Source organism: Artemia franciscana, chromosome 9, assembly GCF_032884065.1.
Source record: "Artemia franciscana chromosome 9, ASM3288406v1, whole genome shotgun sequence".
Lineage (NCBI taxonomy): Eukaryota > Metazoa > Arthropoda > Branchiopoda > Anostraca > Artemiidae > Artemia > Artemia franciscana.
In genome coordinates this window covers 4,546,950-4,570,757 of record NC_088871.1, presented here as the reverse complement: position 1 = coordinate 4,570,757, position 23,808 = coordinate 4,546,950, and the positions used below count along the sequence as shown (strand labels likewise).

General features: G+C 35.3%; 1 protein-coding gene and 1 long non-coding RNA gene across 6 annotated transcripts in view; one reads left to right on the top strand and one right to left on the bottom strand.

The window, feature by feature from the left end:
• Positions 1–23,808, bottom strand: part of LOC136030916 (uncharacterized) — a 145,656-nt gene that overhangs the window by 8,307 nt on the left and 113,541 nt on the right. The window lies entirely within an intron of this gene.
• The window catches only part of LOC136030913 (transcription factor GATA-4-like), an 88,834-nt gene that overhangs the window by 37,821 nt on the left and 27,205 nt on the right, over positions 1–23,808 (top strand). For all 4 annotated transcript variants that reach the window (XM_065710015.1, XM_065710017.1, XM_065710016.1 and 1 more), the window contains exon 7: positions 19,733–19,844. In XM_065710015.1, coding sequence (XP_065566087.1) covers positions 19,733–19,844 — 112 coding nt within the window. The remainder of the gene's footprint in view (positions 1–19,732; positions 19,845–23,808) is intronic.

Genomic DNA, 23,808 nt, shown 5'->3' with positions numbered 1-23,808 from the left:
AGGAAAAGTTAACGCGGAGCTCTCACGGTATCATTAAAGTCAATAAAATTTTCGATAGCTTTTATGTCATAAAATCCTCCTGTAGATTGTTGGTATAACTGTAAATTCGTATAGCAAATAGCTCGAATTATTAAGACGGCCAAGAAAACTGTCTTCCTAATCATTTTTCTTTTAAAAAGTTTTTTTTGGTATGAAATGGGGTATAAAATACCAATATCAAAACGTTGTTCAGTCTAACTTCGATTTTTCTCTACAAAAAAATAAAGGTTAAAACAAGTGTAGACAACATATTATCTATGCAGAAAACATGATCATGTTACATAAACCTGATTCATTTCACAAATGAGTAATTGTTCAGCTTAAAGTTCCAATAGTTTCTAGTAACCCGTTTGAAATATCTCAGAAGTCTTCTGCTGTTGGCTAAACTTTCCTTACTTTCTTATGAAAATAACATAAAATTCATCTTTATTCCTACTGCAGTAAAATCAACAGTCAGGTAAGGGAAACGGTTTAGTATCTTTTTGAATCGCTTTATCAGGTTTATTGAAGCTTTAGGAGCCATCTACAAATAACAGCGCCTTTTTTAACCTTTGCTGTATTTAGCCGCTTATGCCATGTCAAATTCTCCGCCATTAGAAAAGACTGCAAAACATGGTTGTTTTTATGAGATTTTAAATAAGCAAAAAGAACAAAAATTCTTTAGCCTAGTTTTTTTTATTTGTATAAACATTTATTTTTTTTTTAGCATTTTTTATGAGTAAACTTTCTGTTTTTTCGTAGTCTATGGTTGCGAATTTAGGTTTGTAAAAACCTATTAAAACAAGATGTTTCAACCTAATGCACCAAAAAAGTGCTTTCTTGTTATGAAAGTAAAGAGTGACATTAAAACTTTATCCAAACCAAAATTATTCTAACTGTAAGTGGAACTGTCGTCCTCTCATTCCCTCCTTATTTCTGTCAAAGTTTAATCGGTACTTTAGAAGAAAAAATTTAGTAAATAAGGTCAGTTTAAGAAAATACATGTTCTCAGACCCGTTCTCTTTATAGAGGTTAAATGAAGAAAAAGAATTTTTTTCAACTGAAAGTAAGGAGCAACATTAAAATTCAGAAAGAACAGAAATTATTCCATATGTGAAGTGGTTACTCCCCTCCTCAATATCTTTCTGTTCAGGCTAAAGTATTTTAGAACTTTCGAAAGAGCTTCCTATTCTAATTAAAAGGCCCTTGCGTTTCGGAAGTTGATCTTAAAAGACTGGGATATCAGTCAAACTTTAACTTAGAAGGCAAGGTATTGAGGAGGGGGGCAACCCTTTCATATAGAGAATATTTTCTGTTCGTTGTGAGCTCTTATGTTGCTCCTTAAATTCAGCTGAAAAAATATTTTGTTATATTCAGTTTCTTATCGTTTTTCAAATAATACTGGTAAATCTGGCTCAACCACCATAAGAAATTCCACCCTCCCTTAAGCCCTGAAAAATTCTTTTTAGCATACTTTCATATGAAACAGACTTCATTTTATAATTTGATCACTTTGGAAATCCTCTCTTTCCTGGGATTTTTCCCCAGAAATCAAAACCTGCTGAAAATTTCCCCCCCAAACCGACTATAAAACACTGATTCAAAATATGGGCATGCAAAATTGAGTTGGTCAAGAGAAATTAAGACAAATGAAAAGAATTTTGTTTAGGGATTCTGTCAAATCCCCCCAGCGTAAAATTCTCCTGGAAAGCTCACCCCGGAAATTTCCCTCCTCACAAATAATTCTCATCCATGAAAACCCATCCCAAGCACCGAATCCCCCTCTCACCCCCCCCCCCCCAAAAAAAAAAATGTCTTTAGACTTCTAGGCCAACATGTCTCTATAGGCCAACAAGGGCAAATTCCATATCTTAAAGCCCTTTCCCCACAGGCTATGGATGGGGGGGGGGGTTATGTCACCCATAAAGGCATAGCTATTAGATCTTTCAACTATCTGAACAAAATGACTATCTCAAAATTTTGATCGGATGACTTTGGGGAAAAAAGGCGTGAGAGGGGGGCTAGTTGCCCTCTAATCTTTTCGGTTACTCAAAAAGGCCACTAGAAACTCTAATTTACGTTTGATTTCACCCTCTCCCAATCCTTTAGAACCGTTCATTCAATAAAACCATCCCTGGAAAAAATAAAACAAATAAACACTCATCCATTTCTTCTGGCAAAAATGCAAAATTCCATATTTTTGCATCTAAGAGCTTACAATTTCTGCATTAGGGTTTTCTGACACGCTGATTGTTGATGCTATCATACAAAATCAGGTAAATTTTCTCAGGCTCGTAGCTTTTGATGGGTAACACAAACTTGATAAATCTTATATACTTGGAATCAGCATCACATGCCAATTCTTTTGACATATCTATCGATATCAAAATTTAGCTTTTTAGATTTTCGGTTACTATTGAGCCGAATCGCTCCTTAATTACAGTTTGTTACCACAAACTGTTTGATGCTTCAAGAATGAATAAACTCATTTACGCTCATTTTCTTTAAAATGGAAAATTTTCAGTGCGAATGTGAAGTGGAAAGTTTTTTTTTAAGGACAATAGGACTTACTGAGTCACCTTCTCAGTAGAAGCCTCCCTCAGGCCATCCGGCACGTCCCCAGGTGGTGGATAGGAAACACCCTTCAAATATTTAGGGCACCTCCAATGATAAGAGGTGCCGACGAAGAAGGGACCTAGCCCCTGGGGGTCCAAAAATTTGAAACCAGGGCATCGTCATCCGGGATTTTTAAATACAGGTGAAGGAGGAAGACGGCCCCTCTGATGAAGACTTTGATGGGCCCACCAGTTAGTGGGCACGTCCCATCAGCTGCAAGCCTTCCCCCAGCAATGATTTAAATTGCATGATACAGCAGCATCCCATCATGGAAGAATCCTCTTCAGGAGGACAATTGTTAAAGGGCAGAAGACACACATTATGATGTCAACAGTCCCTGCTACAAACAAGGAGGATTGGCTTATCGTTGTTTCGAAAGTAAGCCAAGAAACCTCTCCTCTTTATTAATTATGATTAAGCATTTAATGAGATCACTAACTAGGGCTGCCGCGTCTGGAAAAACCGACGAAAAAGTTACCATGTTCGGGGAAACTGACGAAAAAATTACCGCATTTGGGGAAACCGATGCATTGACAGCCAACAGTGTTGAAACCAATCTAGAGAGTGTTTGACCGGTCAGACTTAAACAGTTGATATACCAGTTTTATGTACAAGACTTACAACCAGAATTCGAACATTGAACCTCCATACACTTGCAAAACCAGGAAAGAACGACATGCTCCTCCGCGAAGGAAACCGACACAAGTGGGATATCAATGATCTTTCAGAGATGCATCTAGCATGCAACATTGAAGAACAGATAGGAGACCCAACCCTCCTTCTTTCTTGCAGTAAAGACGGATTACACAGGTAAGGAGTTGGTTTCTTGTTGATGAAAACAGCAAGAAAATGTCTAATGTTAGTGGTGGCTGTCTCGGAAAGATTGATGATGAACCAGCACAAAAGCAAGTTCAGTAGCCTCTTTCAAGTGCAGGTTTACGCTCCTGATCTGTCAAGGTCGGTTGAGGAGTCTGAAGATTTTTACTCTCAGCTTCAGAGTCTTGTCAACACCATTCCGAAGAAAGACTTCGTTATAGTCTTTGGAGACTTCAATGCTATCTTGGGAAATGACAACAGCGGAAACGAAGCTATCATGGGCAGATTTGGAATCGGGCAGATAACAGCTAAGTAAAAGACTATCGAAGATCATGCAAGAAATACCTGTCCTATTTGGCCCAGCCAACATTGATAAGCCTGTGTTGCAAAGTAGCAGAGCTATGTGTGAGATATCCCAGATCGCTCTTGGCCGTATAGCGGCCGGAGACAAGCCATGGATTACCCAAGAGGTTGCTGACATGAGAATACAAGTTGCATGTGGATTTAAACTTGCACACGGATTATGAATCATCCACTTCAAGACTAATTCCCTTAATAATGAATCGTTAGTATTTGGCATCTCAGCAGAAATAAGATAATCAAGTTCAACTAGATAATGGATTCGATCCTGAGGGCTCATGATCAATCAAGTTTCGGTTTTGCAATTCGAGTAATGAGTCCGGGACGATCTTGAGGGGTCTTTTGTATAATAGAGATATCTTCGAATTTAATGCTTGATGCTTCTTTAAATTCAGGCCAATCAGGATTGCAAGTCATGGTTATAAAGAAATCTGGGGGTCTAAGGTGATGAACAATAGCCAAGGTGTCTTCAAAATGTTCAGCAAAGTAGCGTGTTGATCCGAAGAATGATAACGGTAGTATCACTTTTTCACCAATGAATGTATTCTGCTTCGAGGCTAAGTAGTTGAGAAGTCGTGTAACACCTATGTAGTTTTCAGTTATAGTAGTTTTTCGGTTAAACTTAACTAAGTCAATACGATTACGATCAATACGAACATCGGTATTGACAAGGTAGTGTTGAAAAAGTCATCCACCAAAATGCATAGTATTAAAACCAATCCGACGCAGGTTCGGGTGTTACAGTTTGCACAGAGAGGCTTTTGGCATATTATGGTCGCGAAACATTACGATACTTTGCTAATTCAAGCCGTATTATATGTGGATGACTTACATAAAGTTTTTGATGTAGCATACCCTTTGACCATCCTGAAGTTCCAGCTGAAGAAATCATCAGGTAGGTAAAGGGCTCTGCACGATGGTTGGTATTTTTTTTAAATGAAAAGTTTCTTGCCATTTTTTTTTTTCACAAAAATTTTATTTGTTGTAAAACTAGGGTCAGCATTGAGAGTAAGCACATCGTATATGTTATTAAATGCAGGAGGGTTGGACAGTCTATAATCAACACCATCTAGTACAGTAAAAATGAGCTGAATGTTTTGAGGCTGTTGTCTCAGTGAAGCAGCAAGCTTATTTACATCCTCCTCCACTTCACGCATTTTTTCGTAACCTTGGCATAGTCGTTTGTGTCCCGCAATTTTTCCCCCAAGAGGTTCATTAGGTTACGAGGGATCCCATAATTTTAAGAATGTGCGAGACGTTCCTCAACAGCTTCAATGGGCTCTAAAATGTACATTTGGCCATATGAAGCTGGCTCAATTTCACCTTCAGTAGTCTGTGAAGGTTGTGCCACTAAATTGAATTTTTGGTAAATTTGTACAGCTAATTTAAAGCTAAATATATTACGACTATTTATGATTCTATCATCGCTTAGGTTGAATGAAGTTAAAGCAAAACACGAGTTCAAGTTTCGAATACGTCTATGAAACTCTTCAGAGAGTAAGTGACGTCTTAAAAAAAGGCAAACCAATTCATCTGGAATTTGTGGTGGTGACAATGCAATTTGACCATGCCAGCAGCAATCTCCAAAGGAATTACCTTTCCTTACTACTCTTTCTTCGAGAAAATGGACGGCTCCACAGTGAATAAAAGCAATGTTGAAGGGTCCCAATGACTTATATGTAACACTTATATGGTTTATGGCATATCTGTACATATATACTTGGCTTTGTGCTACACGTTGTTGGTGTCGAAGATTGCGACGACACTGTTCATCTAACCATCCCTGTCTTTGGTCTTCATTTTCATTCTTGATAGCTCAGATTCTCGGTCTCACGTGTCTTCTAACTGCGTGTGTCTTTGCTTTTCATTTTCATTTTTGACCTGCTCAGATTCTCGGTGTTGCCTGCCTTCCAATTGCGTGTGTCTTTGCTCTTCATTTTCATTTTTGAATTTGTCAAATTCTCGCTGTCGCTTGTTTTCTAATCACTATTGTCTTTCTTCTTCATTTTGAATTTTGATTACTTCAGACAATATAGCAATACCTTTGCTTTAGCTGCCTGTATTGTTTTTGTCTCATTTGACGGTCCAGGTTGATTTTCAATCATTGTGAATTTAATTTGTTTGGGCTGTTCTCTCGGTCTTTTCACGTTTGATAGTTCAGGTGATTCCAAAGAATCATCATTTGTAATAATTGCTAATTTTCGTTTTTTGGGTCTTCCTAAAGACATTATATAGCTGGTTGCGTTATGGCATGTAGGCTTTATTCACGTATCAAGTTGTTTTTATCAAACAAAAAAACAAACTAATTTCAAAATTGTCAGGTATTTTAATAGTTTGAATTAAAACCTTAAAATTATATTTTGACCATAGATATTTTTGTAGCTCATTTAATAAATTTAGCGATCCTGAACTGAACTTAAAAAAATTTTCAACTTTCTTTTCATGTCTTAAATACTTTCCATTTTTAATGTTGTATGCGTCATAGATATAAAAACGATACATTCACTCTGTGAATGTATACCTTGGAGCAGGGGGGGGGTGAGAATGATAAAATTCATCAAAATTTTTGCTTTTCATTCTTAAGGTTTTTATTTTTTTTAATCCCTTGTCCAAATATATTTAAAACTTTTTTCAATTACCAGTTTTTTGCTCTTTAAGTAATTTAATACAAACTTCTCCATAAATGAAAATCTTAAATTTTTTCACAAAAGTATGACAACAGTGACAGCGTCATTGCAATACTGATCTATTTTAAAATGTCGTCACTCACATCAATACTTTTTTTCCTTGTTTTTGTCAAATAGAAAAACAAACTAATTTCGAAACTGTCATGTATTTTACTACTTTCAATAGAAACATTAAAGCTATTGCTTTGACCATAAATATTTTCGTAGTTTACATAACCACCTTAGCGATTCTGACCTGAACTTGAAAAAATTTTCTTCTTTTTTTTTCATGTCTTAAATACTTTCCATTTGTAATATTGTATGAGTCATAGATATAAAAACGATACATTCACTCATGGAATGAGAGGGGGGAGAAGGATATGACTCATCCAATTCTTAGTTTTCTTTTTTAAGGTTTTTGAATTTTTGTAATACCTTGTCAAAATATATTTAAATATTTTTGCAATTACCAGTTTTTTGCTCTTTAAGCAATATTTAATATAAACTTCTCCATACATGAAAATCTTCAATTTGTCCATATAAGTGTGACAAGTGTGACACCGTCACTGCAAGACTCGTGTATATAAAAACGACGTTAGTCACATAAATACTTTTCTTCAAAATTAAGGCTCTTAACGAATATATATATATATATATATATATATATATATATATATATATATATATATATATATATATATATATATATATATATATATATATATATATATATATATATATAAATAAGTTGTTTCTGGGTTATGTCTGTCTGTCTGTCTGTCGAGTGACGTCATGTCATCATGTCGTCATGTTGTCATGAAGTTAGTTGTCGTCATGTTTGTTATGACGATGACGTCATTAAAAGTATTTAAGAAAATCGTTCAAAGACAAATTTTTAATTGTAAGAAGATCGTGGACGGAAAAATATTTAATCGTAAAATGACTGAAGAACCTACAAGGGCAACAGACACACAACTTTCGAGTTACGCCATGTCATCATGTCGTCATGTCGTGATGAAGTTAGTTGTCGTCATGTTCGTTATGACGATGAGGTCATTAAAAGTATTTAAGAAAATCGTTCTTAGACAAATTCTTAATTATAAGAAGATCGTGGACGGAAAAATGTTTAATTGTAAAATGACTGAAGAGCCTACAATGGCAACAGACACACAACTTATATATATATATATATATATATATATATATATATATATATATATATATATATATATATATATATATATATTATATATATATATATATATATATATATATATATATATATATATATATATATATATATATATATATATATATTATATATATATATATATATATATATATATATATATATATATATATATATACTAGCTGTTGGGGTGGCGCTTCGCGCCACCCCAACACCTAGTTGGTGGGGGCGCTTCGTGCCCCCTCCCCCCCCAAGCCCCCCCGCGCGCGTAAGTCGTTACGCGCCATATTAGTTACGCGCCATTGTAGTTGTGTCCCTATGTCCCACCTGTGAATATAGATATATATATATATATATATATATATATATATATATATATATATATATATATATATATATATATATATATATATATATATATATATATATATATATATATATATATATATATATATATATATATATATATATATATATATATATATATATATGTTTTTAACTACGTAAAACTTGCGAATATACAACATTCTTTGCTGTCCCATTGTCTGTGCATATAAATAGATTGTCAGGTTTACCGACTCTTGAACATGCAACATATAATGGTCCATGGGAAAACAATCCGTATTCAGATCTATACCTCATGATTCTAATGATTGCCCTTGAGCTTTGTTGATGGTGATTGCTAATCGACCATTCCCTGAGTCGCCATCGTCATTTATATATCCCCCTGTGCACCCCGGCGTCCCCTTTGTAGTTATGTCCCTGTGTCCCGGTCGTCGTCATTTATACTCCCTGTGCCCCGGTGTTTTGTTGATTGCTAATCGAACATTCCTTTTGTCACGGTCGCTTTCTCTTTGAGTGTCGTCATTTATTTACATTGTCAGGTTTACCGACTCTTGAACATGCAACATATAATTGTCCATGGGAAAAACAATCCATATTCAGATCTATACCTTATGATTCTAATGATTGCCCTTGAGCTTTGTTGATGGTGATTGCTAATTGAACATTCCCCGTGTCCCGGTTGTCATTTATATTCCCAGTATCCCGGTCGTCATTTGTGTCCCAGTGTTCCCCTTTTAGTTTTTTTTATTGGTTTTGACCTTTTTTTAGGTTTTGTAGTTTTTTTCTTTTTTCTTTTTAGTTTTTTTTGAAGTTTTTATCTTTTTAGTTTTTTTATTTTTATTTATATTTTTTTAGTTTTCTTTTTCTCCTTTATTTTTCAGTTTTCTTCCTTTTTTTAGTTTTTTTTTCTTTTTTAGTTCTTTTAGTTTTTACCTTTTTTAGTTTTTTTTAGTTTTTTAGATGAAAATTTTTTTTAGTTTTTTCCTTTTTAGTTTTTTATTGGTTTTTACCTTTTTTTTTTTAGCTTTTTTAGTTTTTTTTCGTTTTTTTCATTTTACTTTTTTTTTAGTTTTTATCTTTTTTATTTTTTTTATTTTTATTCTTAATTTTATTAGTTTTCTTTTTCTCTTCTATTTTTCAGTTTTTCCCTTTTTTAAAGTTTTTTTTTTAGTTTTTAGTTTTTTTAGTTTTTTAGTTTTTTCAGTTTTTTTTTTAGTTTTTAGTTTTTTACCTTTTTTAGCCTAACCAGGATTTGAACCTGGATCTTCATTCTCCGTTCTGACACCCTCTCTCACCGAGTGACTACTCCAGCATGTTCATTTTGGTGTTTTAAATGGTATATTATTAACCAAATTAATGTGTTTTACAATATACTAAGCATCGTCAAAGCAAAAATGACGACAACTAATTTCATGACGTCAGCCGACACAGAAACATGACGTCACCTGATCCACAGATCCACAGACAGACAACTTATTTTTATATATATAGATAGATAGATACAAAAATAAGTTGTCTGTCTGTCTGTCTGTGGATCAGGTGACGTCATGTTTCTGTGTTGACTGACGTCATGAAATTAGTTGTCGTCATTTTTGCTTTGACGGTGACGTCATTAATGGTATTTAAGACATGCGTTAATGCGTTCACGCTGCTGATAGAGAAAGTAAGAAAAGAAAGCGTGCCGAGGAATCACAAGAACAGCAAGAAAACAGGCTTGCAGCTGATAGAGAAAGTAAGAAAAGAAAGCGTGCCGAGGAATCACAAGAACAGCAAGAAAACAGGCTTGCGGCTAAAGAGCGCAAAACCGCGCAGTTAGATGAAAATCCACCAGGAAAGCGAGAGTCAAAACATATCAAAACTGAAAATGATAGCGATGATGATTGGGTTTGGGATTTTGACTTGGATAAGGTCATCAATGCCTACCAGATTTAAGTTAAAAAACAAAGGTTCGGCGATATGTACTTCATAGTGACGCTGAAAAATAAAGAAGAAAAAAAAACTGAAAAAATGTAAAAAACTAAAAAGAAAAAACACTCAAAGATAAATTACAGACCGGGACACAAATGACGACCGACAAAGAGGGAATATAAATGACGAACGGGAACCTCAAAGAAAAATTACAGACTGGGACACCCGGACACAAATCACGACCGGGAATATAAATGACGACCGGGACACAGAGACACAACTACAACGGGGACGCCGGGGGCACAGGCGGGAAATATAATTGACGACTGAGACACAGGGATTGTTTGAATAGAAATTACTGACCGGCACACAAATGACGACCGGGACACTGGGACACAGGGAATATAAATGACGACCGGGACACTCAAAGAGAAATTACAAACTGGGACACCAGGACACAAATGACGACCGGGACACAGGGAATATAAATGCTATTTATATGCACAGACAATGGGACAGCGAAGAATGTTGTATATTCGCATGTTTTACGTAGTTAAAAATATATATTTATATCTATCTCTATTCACAGGTGGGACACAGGGACACAGCTACAATGGCGCGTAACTAATATGGCGCGTAACGACTTAAGCGCGCGGGGGGGGGGGCTTGGGGGGGGCGCGAAGCGCCCCACCAACTAGGTGTTGGGATGGCGCGAAGCGCCACCCCAACAGCTAGTATATCTATATATATATAAATAAGTTGTGTGTCTGTGGATCTGTCAGGTGACGTCATGTTTCTGTGTCGACTGACGTCATGTTTTCGACTGACGAAATTACAGACCGGGACATCGGGACACAAATGACGACCGGGACACCGGCACATCTATATATATATATATATATATATATATATATATATATATATATATATATATATATATATATATATATATATATAAATAAGTTGTCTGTCTGTGTGTCTGTTTGTCAGGTGACGTCATGTTTCTGTGTCGACTGACGTCATGAAGTTAGTTGTCGTCATTTTTGCTATGACGATGACGTCATTAAAGATATTTAATCATGAAGTTAGTTGTCGTCATTTTTGCTATGACGGTGACGTCATTAAAGATATTTAAGACATATATGTTCACGTAGAAATCTATTAATGTTTAAGTTTAAAATGACTGATGAACTTACAATGGCAAAAGCCGATGAAGATGCTCAAAGAGTCTATGCCAAAAAACTTGCTGCTGATAGAGAAAGTCAGAAAAGAAAGCGTGCCGAGGAATCAAAAGAACAGCAAGGAAACAGGCTTGAGGCTGATAGAGAAAGAAAGAACAGAAAGCGTGCCGAGGAATCAAAAGAACAGCAAGGAAACAGGCTTGAGGCTGAAAGAGCAAGAAAGAACAGAAAGCATGCCGAGGAACTACCAGAGCAACGCGAAAGCAGACTTGCTGCTAAAAGAGAAAGTGAAAAAAGAAGGCGTGCCGAGGAATCACAAGAACAGCAAGAAATCAGGCTTGCTGCTGATAGAGAAAGTAAGAAAAGAAAGCGTGCCGAGGAATCACAAGAACAGCAAGAAATCAGGCTTGCTGCTGATAGAGAAAGTAAGAAAAGAAAGCGTGCCGAGGGATCAGAGCAACCTGAAAGTTATCGCCTGGCATTCAGGTACAGCCCAGTCGATGATTATAGCTTGAGTAGATTTGTTCAAATCGGGACAATGTCTAAAATTTGTCCCTATTGCAAGGCCTTGAAATTCAATGGTGAAACAATGGGAATGTGTTGCGCCTCAGGAAAAGTTAAAATTCCTCTATTGGCTGCACCACCAGAGCCATTGAAGACTTTCCTTACTGGAACTACGTCAGAATCTAAGCGTTTTTTGTCAAAAATCAAAAATTACAACTCATGTTTCCAAATGACGTCGTTTGGAGCCCAAATCGAAAATCCAGATCAATTTAAGTCTACTTTCAAAGTAAAAGGGCAAATTTATCATAGAGCAGGGTCCCTTCTACCATTCTCAGGCGAGAATCATAAATTTTTACAATTGTACTTCATCAGTGATAGAAATTCTGAATTGAATGCACGTTGCGAAATTTCTCCCAACGTTGAAAGGACAATCGTTTCCCAATTGCAACATCTTTTCCACGAAAATAATAATTTAGTGCGTCTGTGCAAAACAGCCATCGATTTGATGCCTACTGATACGCATAAAATTGTTATTTCCGCTGAAAAAAACGCCTCCTGGCCAACATTTGCGTAGATACAATGCTCCAACTATCGACGAAGTGGCAATCGTTATGGTCGGTGATCAGTTTTTACCTCGAGATATTATTCTTCATAAGCGAAACGCTCAGTTGTTAAGAATTGCTGAAACTCATCGATGCTACGATGCCCTACAATATCCTATCATTTTTGGGATGGAGCCGACGGCTATCACTTTAATATTAAATTGATGAATCCAGCCACTAACAAAGAAATGAATAAGAAATGCAGTGCAATGCATTATTATTCCTATAGACTAATGATTCGGCAGGATGAAGAAAATTATATTTTAAAATGTCGTGAATTGTTTCACCAATTTGTCGTTGATATGTATGCTAAAATTGAATCAGAACGTTTGCTATATATCCGCCTGAATCAGACCAAGCTCCGCTCTGAACAATACATTCATTTGCGAGATGCAGTTATAAATGACGGTAATACCACAAACGTTGGAAGATTAACAATTTTACCTTCGTCATATGCTGGCAGTCCCCGTCATATGCATGAATATGCTCAAGATGCTATTGCGTATGTTCGTCTCTATGGTCGTCCAGATTAATCAATCTTGGGACGAGATACTGCAGCTTTTACTTCAAGGACAATCGGTGGTTCATAGGCATGACATTACGGCCCGTGTCTTCCGGCAAAAGTTGAAATCACTTATAAACTACATAGTAAAACTTGAAGTGTTTGGGTCAGTGCGATGCTGGATGTACTCAGTAGAATGGCAAAAACGAGGTTTGCCACACGCACATATACTAATCTGGCTACATAAAAAAATTACTTCGAACGAAATTGATGATGTGATTTCCGCTGAAATACCTGATAAAAATGTCGATAAGGGGTTACATGATATTATTGTTAAAAATATGATACATGGACCTTGCGGTGCACTGAACGAAAATTCACCATGCATGGCCAAAGGAAGGTGCACAAAGCAATATCCTCGACTCTTAGTATCAAACACAATTACTGGCAATGATGGTTACCCACAATATAGAAGAAGATCTACTGAAGATGGCGGTAAAACAGCAATAATAAAGAAGCGTAACGGTACCACCATCGAAGTAGATAACCAGTGGGTTGTCCCATATCCCCCATTATTATCAAAAACATTTAATGCACACATAAACGTTAAATACTGTAACTCCGTAAAGGCAATCAAATACATATGTAAATACGTCAACAAAGGCTGTGACATGGCAGTTTTTGGCTTGCCGCCCGAAATCAAAGATTTCGACGAAATCGTACAATATCAGGCTAGAAGATACATAAGCAGTAATGAAGCTGTTTGGCGAATTCTTTCATTTCCGATACATGAACGTAGTCCAGCTGTTGTTCACTTAGCGGTACATTTACAGAATGGTCAACGTGTTTATTTCACGGAAAACAACGTGCAACAAAGAGCCCTGAATCCACCGGATACAACATTAACAGCTTTTTTTTTCGCTTTGCAAAAATGATTCTTTTGCAAAAAAAACTGCTGTATACTGAAGTGCCTTCGTATTACACGTGGAATACTAAAAATAAAGTACTTGAACGTCGAAAACAGGGTAATTCAGTCGACGGCCAACCTACCATCTTCAAAGATACCACGATAGGAAGACTCTACATCGTTCACCCCAATCAACATGAATGCTTCTTTCTACGCCTGCTTTTGGTGAATGTACCCGGTCCGACATCCTTTGAGTATTTGAGAACTGTAAACGGTACTATACATGACACTTACCGTAGTGCATGCCAAGCTCTGAATTTATTGGAGAATGACCAACACTGGGATAACTGCATCAATGACGCGTGCGAAACGTCAACCCCAAGTCAAATTCGTGCATTGTTTGGCATCATTTTAACAACTTGCTCTCCATCAGCTCCTACAGAGTTATGGGAAAAATATAAGTCAAAAATGTCCGAAGATATACTTCATCGAAAACAGTTAGAGACGTCAGATATGACTTTTGATTTTACATCAGAAATTTATAACTACACTTTAGTTATTATAGAAGATTTGTGCGTACGTATGGCAAACAAACCTCTTCAGGATTTGGGAATGCCTTCACCTAACCGTATCGCTGCTGTTTCGACATGTGTAGAATTGGATCGTGAACAAAGTTACAGTACGAGTGATCTATTGTCGTATGTACAAAATAACATTTCCAAGTTAACGTCGGAACAAAAAGACATTTATGATACGATAATGCATTGTGTCGATAACAACGTTGGAGAAATTTTCTTTTTGGATGCGCCAGGAGGTACTGGTAAAACGTTTGTGATAAAACTGATTCTGGCATCAATTCGATCAAAAAATGATATAGCGTTGGCAATTGCGTCGTCCGGAATAGCCGCAACATTGCTGCCTGGTGGAAGAATTGCTCATTCCGCTTTGAAATTGCCTCTGAATTTGCATTCTACAGAAACTCCCACGTGCAATATTTCCAAATCATCTGGGATGGGTAAAGTATTGCAGCAATGCAAACTTATTATTTGGGATGAGTGCACAATGGCACACAAAAAATCGCTCGAGGCTCTGGATCAATGCTTGAAAGATTTGAGAGGGAAGTCAAAACATTAATATTGCTTGCGGGAGATTTCAGGCAAACATTACCTATAATACCTAGATCAACTCCTGCAGACGAAATGAATGCTTGCCTGAAAAATTCTAATTTATGGGCACACGTAAAAATATTAAAATTAACTACAAATATGCGTGTCCGATTGCAAAACGATGACTCTGGTCAAACATTTTCAGATTAATTGCTGGCAATTCGAAACGGAAAGCTCCCAGTAGACTCAATTTCAGGACGTATACAACTACCTGCTGATTTCTGTAATTTAGTGACGTCCAAAAATGAATTGATTGAAAAAGTATTTCCAAATATTCTAAAAAATTATAAAAATAATAAATGGCTAAGTGAAAGAGCGATTCTCGCACCCAAAAATATAGACGTCCACGAAATCAACAATATTGTTTTGACCAAGATTCGAGACCAGGCAGTCCTTTGCAAGTCAGTCGACACAGTTTTGGAACCAAATGAAGCGGTTAATTATCCATCTGAATTTTTAAATTCCATAGATCTTTCAGGGTTTCCACCACACGTGCTACAACTAAAACTAGGCGTACCAATAATACTTTTAAGAAATATCAACCCACCAAAGCTTTGCATTGGCACGCAACTTGCCGTAAAAAAACGATGGAAAACCTAATAGAGGCCACAATCTTGACAGGGCCTTTTGAGGGTGAGGCTGTTCTTATTCCTCGCATTCCCATGATTCCAACGGATCTGCCTTTTCAATTTAAAAGATTGCAATTCCCAATTCGATTAGCATTTGCAATCACCATTAACAAAGCTCAAGGTCAATCATTAGAAAAATGTGGTATAGATCTTAATACTGATTGTTTTTCCCATGGACAATTGTACGTTGCATGTTCGAGGGTTGGTAAACCTGACAATCTATTTATATGCAGCGACAATTGGACAGCGAAGAATGTTGTATATTCGCAAGTTTTACGCAGTTAATTTGTATTGTATCTATCTATCTATCTATCTATCTATATAAAACGAGTTGTGTGTATGCATGTTTGTTTGTTTGTAAAAAGAGCGTTTGCATATGACGTCATTATTAGTACATACGGCTTTGTATATGCACAGACAATGGGAAAGCCAAGAATGTTGTATATTCGCAATTTTTACGTAGTTTGAAACACATATATAAATCTATCTATATTCACAGGTGGGACACAGGGACACAACTACAATGGCGCGTAACTAATATGGCGCGTAACGACTTACGCGCGCGGGGGGGCTTGGGGGGGGGGGCGCGAAGCGCCCCACCAACTAGGTGTTGGGGTGGCGCAAAGCGCCACCCCAACAGCTAGTATATATATATATATATATATATATATATATATATATATATATATATATATATATATATATATATATATATATATAAATAAGTTGTCTGTCTGTCTGTCTGTCGAGTGACGTCCGTGTTTGTCTGAATTATTTCATCATATACCAATTCAAAAACGAATGTATTCAAGCCGATGTAGCTGAGTTAGTAAGGCGTTATGTTCCAGGTTCAAGAGGTTCCAGGTTCGAACCTTGTCTTTAGCATTAATACAAAAGAAGAAAAAACACTAAAAAAGGTAAAAACTACAAAAAAACTAAAAAGAAAAAAAATAAAAAAACTAAAAAAGCTAAAAAACTAAAACAAAACTAAAAAAAGGTAAAAAACTAAAAAAAAATGTAAAAACTACAGAAAAACTAAAAACTAATAAAAAACTAAAAAAGCTAAAAAACTAAAACAATTAAAAAAAGGTAAAAGACTAAAAAAACTAAAAACTAAAAAAGAAAAAACTAAAAAATGGACAAAAACTGAAAAATAAAGGAGAAAAAACCTATAAAAAATATAAATAAAAACCAAAAAAAAATAAAAAAAAGGTAAAAACTACAAAAAAAAATAAAAAGAAAAAAGAAAAAAAGTAAAAAAGCTAAAAAAAGGTAAAAAACCAAAAAAACTAAAAAGAAAAAAAGGAAAAAAACTAAAAATTTATTTCATCATATACCAATTCAAAAATGAATGTATATACAGACCGGGATATACAGACCGGGACACCGGGACACAAATGACGACCGGGACACTGTGACACAGGGAATATAAATGACGACCGGGACACTCAAAGAGACATTACAGACTGGGACACCGGGACACAAATGACGACCGGGACATAGGGAATATAAATGACGACCGGGACACAGGGGCACAACTACAACGGGGACGCCGGGGGCACAGGGGGATATTTTTTAATTTTTTATATAAATGACGACGGGGACACAGGGAATGTTCGATTAGCAATCACCATCAACTAAGCTCAAGGGCAATCATTAGAATCATGAGGTATAGATCTGAATACGGATTGTTTTTCCCATGGACAATTATATGTTGCATGTTCAAGAGTCGGTAAACCCGACAATCTATTTATATGCACAGACAATGGGACAGCGAAGAATGTTGTATATTCGCAAGTTTTACTTACTTAAAAACGTATATATATATATATATATATATATATATATATCTATTTATATTCACAGGTGGGACACAGGGACACAACAACAATGGCGCGTAACTAATATGGCGCGTAACGACTTACGCGCGCGGGGGGGGCTTGGGGGAGGGGGGGCGCGAAGCGCCCCCACCAACTAGGTGTTGGGTGGCCGCCGGGGGCACAGGAGGGATAGCGAAGAGAAATCACAGATCGGGACACCGGGACACAAATGACGACCGGCACACAGGGAATATAAATTACGAATACAATGGCGCGTAACTAATGTGGCACGTAGCGACTTACGCGCGCGGGGGGGGGGGCTTGGGGGGCGCGAAGCACCCCCACAAACTAGGTGTTGGGGTGGCGCGAAGTGCCACCCCAACAGCTAGTATATATATATGTATACATACATATATGTATATATATATATATATATATATATACTAGCTGTTGGGGTGGCGCTTCGCGCCACCCCAACACCTAGTTGGTGGGGGCGCTTCGCGCCCCCCCCCAAGCCCCCCCGCGCGCGTAAGTCGTTACGCGCCATAATAGTTACGCGCCATTGTAGTTGTGTCCCTATGTCCCACCTGTGAATATAGATAGATATATATATATATATATATATATATATATATATATATATATATATATATATATATATATATATATGGTTTTAACTACGTAAAACTTGCGAATATACAACATTCTTTGCTGTCCCATTGTCTTTGCATATAAATAGATTGTCAGGTTTACCGACTCTTGAACATGCAACATATAATGGTCCATGGGAAAACAATCTGTATTCAGATCTATACCTCATGATTCTAATGATTGCCCTTGAGCTTTGTTGATGGTGATTGCTAATCGACCATTCCCTGTCCCGGTGTCCCGGTCGTCATTTACATCCCCCTGTTTCCCCCGGTGTCCCCGTTGTAGTTGTGTCCCTGTGTCCCGGTCGTCATTTATATTCCCTGTGTCCCGGTCGTCATTTGTATCCCGGTGTCCCGGTCTGTATATACATTCGTTTTTTAGTTTTGTTTTTCTCCTTTATTTTTTTCCTTTTTTTTTCTTTTTTAGCTTATTTAGATTTTTAGATTTTTTAGTTTTTTTATTAGTTTTTAGTTTTTTTTTCTTTTTAGTTTTTTTGTCCCGGTCGTCATTTATATCCCCCTGTTTCCCCCGGTGTCCCCGTTGGTTTTTCTCCTTTATTTTTTTCCTTTTTTTTTCTTTTTTAGTTTATTTAGATTTTTAGATTTTTTAGTTTTTTTATTAGTTTTTAGTTTTTTTTTCTTTTTAGTTTTTTTGTAGTTTTTAACTTCTTTTTAGTTTTGTTAAATTTTTTTTTTACTTATGTCCTGGTCGTCATTCATACTCCCTGTGTCCCGGTGCTTCCCGGTGCTTTGTTGATTGCTAATCGAACATTCCTTTTGTCCTGGTCGCTTTCTCTTTGAGTTTCGTCATTTATTTTTTTCTTTTTTAGTTCTTTTAGTTTTTACCTTTTTTAGTTTTTTTTAGTTTTTTAGATGAAAATTTTTTTTAGTTTTTTCCTTTTTTTCTTTTTAGTTTTTTATTGGTTTTTACCTTTATTTTAGCTTATTTTTCAGTTTTTTCCTTTTTTTTAGTTTTTTTTTATTTTTTATTTTTTTTAGTTTTTTACCTTTTTTTAGTTTTTTTAGTTTTTTTAGTTTTTTAGCTTTTTTACTTTTTTTATTAGTTTTTAGTTTTTTTTTGTAGTTTTTGCCTTTTTTTAGTTTTTTCAGTTTTTTTTTTTAGTTTTTTATTGGTTTTTACCTTTATTTTAGCTTATTTTTCAGTTTTTTCCCTTTTTTTTAGTTTTTTTTAGTTTTTAGTTTTTTTCGTTTTTTACCTTTTTTTTAGTTTTTTTAGTTTTTTTAGTTTTTTAGCTTTTTTATTTTTTTTTATTAGTTTTTAGTTTTTTTTGTAGTTTTTGCCTTTTTTAGTTTTTTTAGTTTTTTAGCTTTTTTATTAGTTTTTAGTTTTTTTTTGTAGTTTTTGCCTTTTTTTAGTTTTTTTAGTTTTTTAGCTTTTTTATTTTTTTTATTAGTTTTTAGTTTTTTTGTAGTTTTTGCCTTTTTTTAGTTTTTTCAGTTTTGACGTCACCTAATCCAGTTTTTTCAGGTGACGTCACCTGACACATCCATCCACACATCCACAGACAGACAGACAACTTATTTTTATATATATAGATATATATATATATATATATATATACACACACACATATATATATATATATATATATATATATATATATATATATATATATATATATATATATATATATATATATATATATATATATATATATATATATATATATATATATATATATATATATATATATATATATATATATATATACATATATGTATATATATATATATATATATATATATATATATATATATATATATATATATATATATATATATATATATATATTGTATATGACACAATTCATTAAAATAAAAATTGAAATTAGGTAAATCGACCAATAACGATGAAGAAAGAAGGGATACAAACTAGAAAAAGAAAACCGAAGAGAGAGTCAACAAGTGAACGATTGAAAAGTAGTTCGAGTGGTAAAACATGGAGTAAGTCAACTAGTCAATATGCTTGTGTTTTGTAATTCGCCAATAAATGTCTATCTATTTTTCTATTTTGTTTGGTATTTTGTCTTGCTTCCTGTGGAAGGAATGTTAGCAGTTAAAGGAATTTTCTGTGCAATTTAGGAAACAGAATGGAGAAATATTACTTAAGGAATATAATTGGTTCTTTGGGATATTATTTTATCTGGTGTTTACCTCTTTTATCGTGTAAAAACTGAACGCTCAAATCCTTAAAGTTTGGGTATTGGGTGTTCTGTAAGATGAAACAGGAAGATAGAAAATGAAATGAAGAAAAGAAAAAACACAATAGTCCAAACGGTGTCAGTCTAAAATAAGCATAAAATAGGAAACAATAATTAACTAACAAATCAAAACAATTCCATTCAAGTCAGACTTGTATTACCTGCAAAAAAAAAAGAAAAAAAAGTGTTTAGGTTCATTGTTCAGTAAATTAGACACATTTTAAGTGGAAGTCAAGTTGTGCCAGGAAAGGTTGGCTTAATAAATACTTTGAGATGAAGGGAGTTGAGTAAGACGGGGTTTTTTGGTTGAATAAGTTTATTCTGTATCAGGGTTATACTGAACAGAGGATGAGTTGCATAAGGGTTAAGTTCAATGTGTTTGATTAAAATTGAATCAAATTAAACAGGCTGAATGAAAGTTGATTCAATGTGGACGGGTTGAATACAGGATTAGATGCACCAGGATTATATTGAGTTCAATCAAGTTTGAATTGAATGGAGTGAAGTTAAATGGAGCTAATGTAAACAGTGTTGAACCAGTGTTTGAGTTGAATGAATTAAAGCTGAGAGGGATTCAGTTACAAGGGAACCAATGTATGGGCGTAACATATATTTAGGACTTTTTAGAGTTGCTTTCCTGGAAATAAGCAATTCATTTTTGTCATTGTGCTTTTGGGTGATTTCGGCCAGGATCAATGGTAGATTCACCATTAGGTAGGCTGTGTAAATAAGGTTACAATAACTTAAAGTGGAGAGCGTTGGGGCTGCTTCCGGTAAGGGAGAGGGGGCTTACGGTAATTCCTTGCTTATAAGACTTTACTTCGTATCTGAAACTATATAAAAAGCTTGAAATAACTGCAAAATCAATAGAGGCCTACTTTTAAAATCAATTTAAAAAAAGTGTGAAGCAAAGAGTGAAGTTGAAACTTTGAAAAAATTATTGATTTGGGTTTATGCAACATATTTTGGAAAACTTGCTCAAATAAACTGACTCGCGATATTTCCTTATATTTGAAGGACTCTGAAAAACTAGCTCTTTCATGAATCACGTAAACAACAAAACAAGTTTTTTTCAATTTTAAATAAGGAGCAACATTAAAACTTTAAACAAACTGAAATTATTCCGCATACGAGGAAGCTACCTTTTCCTTGACAACCGCTCTTTACGCTCAAGTCTTAAAGCTATTCAAAAACTCTTCTAATTCAAATTCAACGGCCCTAGTGTTCCAGGAGTCGTCGTTAGAGAATTGGGATAGAAAGTTTAACTTTAGTGTAAAGACTTGAGGAAGGCTTAGGTCGAGGAAGGGTGAGCCACCCGGCCTGATTTAAAGAATAATTTATTTTTGTTTTATGGTTTAATGTTGTTCGTTACTTTCAATTGCAAAAACATCTTGATATTTAATTTCTGACAGTTTTGAAAATACTTCCTGGGAATCCCTTCTCCCGTCGGAGTAAAATTACCCCCCAGAAAATATTTCCTTCCACCAAGAATTTATCCCGCAGAAACCTCCACCCCCCTCCTGAACAACACCCGTGTGTTTTCCAGTGACAAAAACTATATGTAAACAATAGGCAAATTACTTACCTTAAGCCCTTTCCCCAGGGGCTTTCAGGGGTTATGTAATCCCAGAGGAATATCCATTGGACCTTTCAACTACCCTGAACCGAGTGACTATTTCAACATTTTGATCGGATATCTTTGGGAAAAAAGCGTGAGAGAAGGACTAGTTGCCCTCCAATATTTTCTGTCATCGAAAAAGGGCGTAGAACTTTTAATTTCTGTTTTAATGCGCCTTCTCCTTATCTTCTAGGGACATTGGTTGGATACGACCACCCCTGTGAACAAGAAACAAATAAATACGCATCCATTATCTTTCTTGTGGCTAAAAATGCAAAATTCCACAGTATTGTAGTTACGATGCTTGGAATCTCTACAGTATAAGTTCTTTGATATATTGAATCTGATAGTGTTTTCATTAAGATCGCTTCTCTGTTTTGGGGTTTTCCCCCTTTTTCCAAAACGCAGACAAATTTTCTAAGGCTCGTAGCTTTTGATGGGTATTATTAAACGTCATAAATTTTATATCTTTTGAATAAGTATAAAAAGTCAATTCTTTTGATGCATAAAGTGTTATTAAAATTCATGTTTTTAGAATTTCAGTTACAATTGGGCCCAGTGGCTCCTTACTAACAGTTTGTTACCTAAATGGGTTTGAAGTCCGGAATTAACCAAAAAACAGGATGTTGGGAGCAGAAATTTTTTTTATGCTAGAGGGTTAGAGGGTTTTGACCCCCCCCCCAAAAAAAAATGTCTGACTCGGTAAAAACTTCAAAAATATTAATATAAACAAATTTTTGATGTGTTTTTGAACTTTTTTGTAGACCCCCGAAAGATCCTTTCATAAGCAACTCCCCCCCCCCGAAAAAATAGTGGATAGGGCCTTGGTTACATATTTCTGCTGCCCAAACTGCGAAGCTCCAATTTTTGTTCGTTTAAAGCTTCAACTTCGCTATGCACTTCCAGCAGAAAACTTATTTCTTTAAATTTATTTTTCTTCATTTTAGATTTTTAAGCATAAACAATAAATACACAGGCCCAAATGACCCACCTATGTGTGATATGAAAGCCAGTCACCAATTTACACGGAACAACTAAAGAAAGCTCAGTTCAAGTTTTCATTAACATACAGCATTAAATATTGGTTGCTCCTTCTCCAGGACCGTCGTTTGGGAGGGGGATATTGTGGAGAGAAAATTATTATATCACATTCCTTTTGACTATCCGGATATGAAACCCTCTTGTTCTCCAATAAAAATTCTGAAGATTCGCCCCTGTCCCTTTCCCTGTCCCAAAATAGCGAGCCTGTGTGAAACGTAAAAAGCAATAACCAATTCATACACATAATAACCAATTCATACACATATTAACGAGATGAGTGAAGTAAAACCCTTGCTGCTATAAAAAAAAGTTTCAGCAACCCCTATTAGGTACTAGCATTCTGCTAGCGACAGAGAAAAAGAAAAGTCGACACTTCAGGGTTTCAACCTCTTTTACAGATTTTCTTGAAAATATGTTTTTTTTTTATTAACTTCTACTCTTTAGATAACATAAATTAGAAACATAAACAACCCTTACGAGTGCTATCCTCCCAATTCTTGTTGTTATTCCTGCAAATTTTTCGTGTGGATTTTGTGTTCGCAAATAACTATTTGTTGTTGCTGTTTATACGGATAACAACTATTATACGTACCACAACAAACAATACTGACAACCTTGTAATGCACAACCAGGAATTTTAAGCATTCGGGTAGAAAGTTTTGACCAAGAAGATTTCAATGGTACACTGTTCCTGTGTAGAAGCCCATCTACTCCCGATGTGGTACAAAAGTTCAGTTTTTGGTGTCATATGCCAAGTTAAAACGGAGTTGTTAAGAGAAATTTATACTAAATCTATAGATGTAAAAAATTAGCTATATAACAAGGTCTTAAACAATCTAAAAGACTTTTCAGCGTTTCACTAAAGACAAAAGGAGACACAGCAGCGTCCCCCTTTTCCAAAATTCATGAAAAGTTTCTTTTGGAATTTGCTTTTACTGTTAAGATAAACATAAACAGCAATTATTATTATTGAATTAGATTTAAGCGGATTTTATTTTCATGAGGAAGGTTTTTTTCAAAACACGTTTTTGCTTATTAAAATGGCTGT